We start from the raw sequence: 6219 nt of genomic DNA on the forward strand, positions 1-6219 counted from the left end.
GTTCACTTATGTCAATTATGTTTTCGCTTACATATGACAATTATTTTTTCATTTTTTTATGTTATTTTTTGCTTAATATTTTAAGCTTTTCTTATTTTTTTTCTATTAAAAGTTCAGTAAAATAAATTCTGATCCATGGGATCATTGAAGCAATAATTGTTCAATTAAAAGAAATATTATTACCATATTTTCATTTTATTTTTTTTATGATTGAATAATTCTTATATTAAAAAATAAGAATAAATATAATGAAATATTCTTGAAAAAAAAAATTATGTATCTGTTTCTTTGGTATGAATTCTGATAATTTTCATATAAACAAAACAGCATAAATATTTGCTTATATAATTTTTTATTATTATATTTCCATAAAAGGAATATTATTTGCCATATTAGTAAAATATTCTAAGGAAAATATTTTTTATTTATGATTATATTATAAAAATCGTAATTTTAAAAAAAGTTATTATTTTTTGGAAAAATGCTATAAGATAATTTAAAAAAAAAAATTTTACTAATAGGAAGTAAAATACTATAAAAAATCTTAGTTCGGAACTTTTTTTGATTATTGAAATATGCTTTACAAGATAAAAAATGGATTATGTTTTAAGAGGAAAAATTAACTTATTTAATGTGAATATGAGTAATTACTTCAAAGTTACATAATATATTAAAAGTTAATAACATATTTTTAATGAAGACAGAAAATGCTAATATAATAAAATGTATTTAGATAAAATATCATAACACGAAAATTGAATAATAATGTTGTAGGGAGAATTAGTAATATCATTCCCATGTTTTCCCATAAGGTTGTTCTTTTTATTAAAATTTCATAAATCCTTATTAATAATTACTTTACATTTTAGCTATTTATATTTTATGTAATATTTAATTCAATCCTTTAGAAATGGTTTCTATTCTATAGCACTATCTAATTGAAAATATTTCCAACAATTGTAGTAAATTATAGAGCATATTTATTTATGGTATCTTTTTATTATACTTGTAAAATTAAATAAAGAACATTTTGTTTTATCAGTATATATATATATATATATATGTGAATGTGCTTTGTTTATTGCATTATATATATTATGTAGAAAAGGAAATTCTTAAAGAAAAATATAATTTTTAAATAGGATTTTTTAATTTTGAGAAAAAATAATTATAATGAACACAAATACAGTTAACAGATGAGAATTTAAATACATACAATAAATGAACGATATTAATATGTAACATCTATTAACTCATAACAGATTAAGATGTTTTTATTATGTATATAGTATATATATATGTTTATATAATTTATGATATAGTTTTTGTGTAAATTATCATTATGTTTTCAAGTATATGAAAAGTTTTTTTTCTTATTAATTTTTTTTTTTGAGAAAATTTTATATATAAATTAAAACATAGAACTGTTAAACAATTGGTATGTATAATAGATACAAAGAATTGTATTTATAAACGTGAAAATAAGTGTATATTAAGAAGTAATGGAATAAAATAGAATTATATAAATTTTTGAAATAATATTGTATGAATTCAAGAATAGTGTTAAAGTTTTTTTTGTTTTTATTTTAATTCCAAATTGTAATTTTTTCAACGTTTATCATTTTCTGAAATCATTAGTATTAATATTTTATATATATATATGTGTATTAACATCTTAATACTTTCAATGAATCAAGTATTAACATAGTGTTCTAATGGATAATACTAGACATTTAAGAAACGTATATTTAATTGGAATGTATTTTAAATGCTTCCATTTTATACTTCATAATTAATGCTTATTATTTCGTTTTTATTTTTTTATATTCTTCTTCTTTATTTCCTTCAGGCATTGCAAAATTTAAATAATATTTTTTGTTAACAGTTTTTTTTTTTTTAAATATCATCTAAATATATGATTGATGTACACTTATGAATTTATAAGTGTGTTTTTCTGCTACTTCATAGGATTTATATACTGTACTGTAATTAACTCAAGAATTTATATGTTTCATTTTCACTTATCCACTCTTCTATATCGTAAATGAAACTGTCTTCCTCCGTGTGAAAGTGGAATTCCTTATTTCTTGTATTTTCTAAATCATTTATGTTATATTCAATTATTTTTTCTGTAATTTCTTGTTTTTTATCTGAATAATCTTCTGTTTTCCACTCATTTATGGAACTATCCAAATATGATTCTTTATTTTCAAAGTTCTCTTATTTACATTTTTCTAATACTGTCATAGTACTAGAATACACATTTTTGTTAATAATTTTTTTTATATATATATATAATTCTTCATAATTTTCTTTGTTCTGCAATTGATCTATATTTACTAGTGATACGTAATTTATGGTTTCTTCATTTATACATTCATCTAACGTATTCTGGAACTCCTCTGTCAGTCTTTTATGCCTGTCATGTTCGAAATATTTTTCTATAATAATAGCCTATTTGGGTATCCACAATTTCTGTAGACTTTTTTCTCTTAATAAAAATATATCTTTGTAATATTCATTTGAAAATCACTTTTTTAGTTCTACCATTTCTTTTACGTAAGCTTTTTCTTTTTTCATTAATTTTTCAAATTATTAAACCAATCTCTTTTTTCAATTTTTCACAAAGATTTCCATGTTTTTCTGTTCATTAATTCAATGGAATTTTTTGTTTTTCAATATCATTTTTACTTTTAATATTCTGTGGAGAGTTTATCATTTGTTAAATTAGTATATGATTTATATTCTTCTTTTGCGAAGTTCTCTAGGCACAATTCTAAAAAATCCCCTTTGTTAAATTAGAATACATTATCTCTGCTTTCATTCAGTACTTCCATATGTCCTTCTCTAATGATTTTATTCTTATCCTTTGTTCTATTTGATATATTTAAAATTTTTATATTGTTATCTCATTGTATTTTTATTCTTTTTTTGATTTCTTCTTCATCATATGTATGGTGTTCCATATCATTACGAGTTAAAATTTTACTTATCCTGTAATAATATGAAGATATTAGTATTCTTAGGAATTTCACTTTCATTGGTTTTATATATATATATATATATTTTTTTAATAGCCTTATTAAAGAGTTCTATAATATAAAAAATAGATTTATGAAATAAATTATTACAATAATCAAATGTTTATTACATTTTTAATACTTATATTTTATATTACTTTAATAAAAAGGGAAAATACAAATATAACAGGAATGCTTATTAAAACAGGTGATACGTGTGTTATATGTAAATTTTCTACTGTACGTTTAAGTTAGTTTTAAGAATATTTGTTATTTATTATATTTACTTTAAATAGAAGAAAATTAAAGAGTATTAATTGTACCTGAAGCTGTAAGGGGTTCTTTTGAAGAAGGTAAATCTGGAAGAGTTTCTTTATCAGGTGATGAAATAATATCAATATTATGAGATATTAAGGAGACTGAATTATTTGCTATAACTGCAGAATCAGTTGTAATTTCTCGTGGAGATTCAAAACCTTTGGAATCTGCTGATATAGAATCAATTGCAGATTGTGACTGTACATCTCGATCATCTGTATTTTTTGCAGATGAATCCTAAAGGAGAGATCTTTTCTGTTGTCATCTATGACCTTGAGTTCTAATATATTTGTTCACTTGATGCTGTTTTTGGTAATTAGATGATGTTCTTGTGCCTTTTCTTCTTGTACTTTTCCGCCATTTTTTACTATTTTGTCATTTTCTGCTATTTGATTCTTTTTTGTCATTTAACCTTCTTCTATTTGACCAGACGTTCGATACATTTCTTGTTTTTTAACGTTTACTTTAATTACAGCTTTTTTGTAAGGAGTGGTTCCCAAGACTAAACTTGGAGTATTTTATTAAATGTATGGGAATTAATTAGGTCGCTATTTCCTTGCGTTCGAAATTTGATTTGTGGATTTTTAGTTTTGTAATTGTCATTATTAAATTTTCTATTATTATCAGAATGATTCTTCATATTTTGAAACCCCGTTTTATATTCTTTACATTTAATTATATAATCATGATTACTATTGCGTACATATATATACCCTTTTTTAAAGTATTTTATATCATTCAGATATTTTTGATTCTGTTCACAGAAATTTTGAGCATCATATGATAATTACAAAAGTTCTCTACAATTATTATATAAAATCAAAGGACACCTGTCATAATTAGTAACTTAATTAAAAGGACCTTGTAAATAATTATTAAGTAATTGTTCCAAGTTTTGTGATTGACTAACATGTTCTGGTGGTTTATCTTTTGCCTTAATTAAATAATTAACAAATGATAAACATTTAATTCTAAGTTGTTATCATTCAATTTAATTAAGGAAGTATTTTATTTATGTAAATAAACATTAACCTTTATAAATCTCAACTTTTTTGCATATTCTCCTCCTCCAAAACATAATTCACTGCTGTTCTAAATTCAAGTGAATTATTAAGAATTATTTAAGAACTAATTTTAATGTTAGCTGTATTACCACCTTTTTTATCATAATATATATATATATATGTATATACATACATACATAGGAATATTAAGGAATAAATTTTACCTCTTTCATGATGAAATTATACTATGACTATAGGTGGATGTATATAATCATCTGAAAGAGAAATAATAGTATATAATTTTTAGTTTTTTAGAAATATAATTTTTAGCTAATATGTACTGAAAAAAACTATAAATTTATCAACTATAAATGAATTTATATGAGAACTATGAATTAAATGGACGTATAGTTATTTTATTATATGCGCTTCTTAGCTTTTTTTTTGCCGTAAATTAATACATTACAACTGGAAATATGTTTTAACTATATTTTAACATTAAATCACAGTTATATATATATATATATATATATATATATATATATATATATGTTTATATAAAAGTAATATTCGTTTTATAAGGAAAAAGCGAAATAGTCAACAATAAAAAATTACATATGAGAAATATTACTAAGTAATATAAAATTTATAATATAAAATTACCATAATTGTTTGTAATGAGTCTTTTTTTTCCCATCTTTCTCAATGTAGATTCATACATGTAAATATTATTATCTACATTACTGAAATAATTTTTCCATTTTTTCGGGAATTGATCTGTAAAACAAGCAACTGTTAAAACTGATGTATGTTTATTTTTCATTGCTTTAATTTTTTTTCATTTTGGATACATATTATTATATTTCTATAATTATAATGTGTACATGTTTTCACATATACTGTGTCATTTATAGAGATGAGAAATTATAATATATAAATTAAGCTAATTTATCCATATAGTTGTGAAAAGTACATAGCATTAAATTCTAATTATGACACTCAATATTATATATGTATATGATATATATAAAATTTAATTATTTACTGTTTACTTTATTTAATGGAATATTTTTAATATAGTTTAATTAATTATTTATATATGTTCATCAGTATATGTTCACTACGAATTTTATGTATGAATGATTCCATTTTACATAAATTTTAATAAATAGAATATGTTTTAAGAATATTAATTTTTAAATATAATTTTGACTGTTCATGCAGAATTTGAAAAATTATTAGGATACCCTTATATAAATATTATTTATTCTATGTTTAAAAAAAGTAAAATAAATTATAACTTTGTAATAAAAAATATTAATATAATAATTCTATGTAAATGACATGATGTATCATATTAAATTATGAAAAAAACATTGAAGTCTCATAATTATGTATAGTTAAATTCGAATTACTAGCCTATAAAAAGATATCATTCATTTTTTGATTTTCTTCTGCTTTTAATTAACTATATAAAAATTTATTTTTAAAAGTATTAAAAAATATTTAATTAGCACAAAAATTAAAAATACTTATGTATTAATGCATATTTCTTTTTAATATATGAACTGATTAATTAAAAATTACAGAACAATTTATACGTACTACCATTAGCCATAGATTTAGTCAATTATGTAAATATATTACTTCTAATTTTAGTTCTTTATTAGAAACAAGTTCATGAGAGATAAATTATGGTGAGAAAAATATAAAAATATATTCATATTAACTGATAACACAATGTTGTAAATATTTATTAATATAAATTATTATGTTAGTATAGTTATCTCTAATCAATTTATTATATTAAAGAATCATTTTTTTTGTTTATTTTGATTTTTGAAATTTAATTTTATGAAATTTTTATGTTCCTTTTT

The 6219-nt window shown here is 20.6% G+C and overlaps 1 protein-coding gene across 1 annotated transcript; it reads right to left on the reverse strand.

The window, feature by feature from the left end:
- Positions 1-3323: 3323 nt before the first annotated feature.
- PmUG01_00052900 (uncharacterized protein) lies at positions 3324-4575 on the reverse strand (the record flags this gene model as incomplete). The annotated part of the gene is made up of 4 exons (XM_029004322.1): positions 3324-3575; positions 3847-4092; positions 4371-4430; positions 4567-4575. 4 exons carry the CDS (start codon positions 4573-4575, stop codon positions 3324-3326), a joined length of 567 nt encoding a protein of 188 aa, XP_028859057.1.
- Positions 4576-6219: the final 1644 nt, after the last annotated feature.

Source organism: Plasmodium malariae (genome assembly GCF_900090045.1).
Source record: "Plasmodium malariae genome assembly, contig: PmUG01_00_27, whole genome shotgun sequence".
Lineage (NCBI taxonomy): Eukaryota > Apicomplexa > Aconoidasida > Haemosporida > Plasmodiidae > Plasmodium > Plasmodium malariae.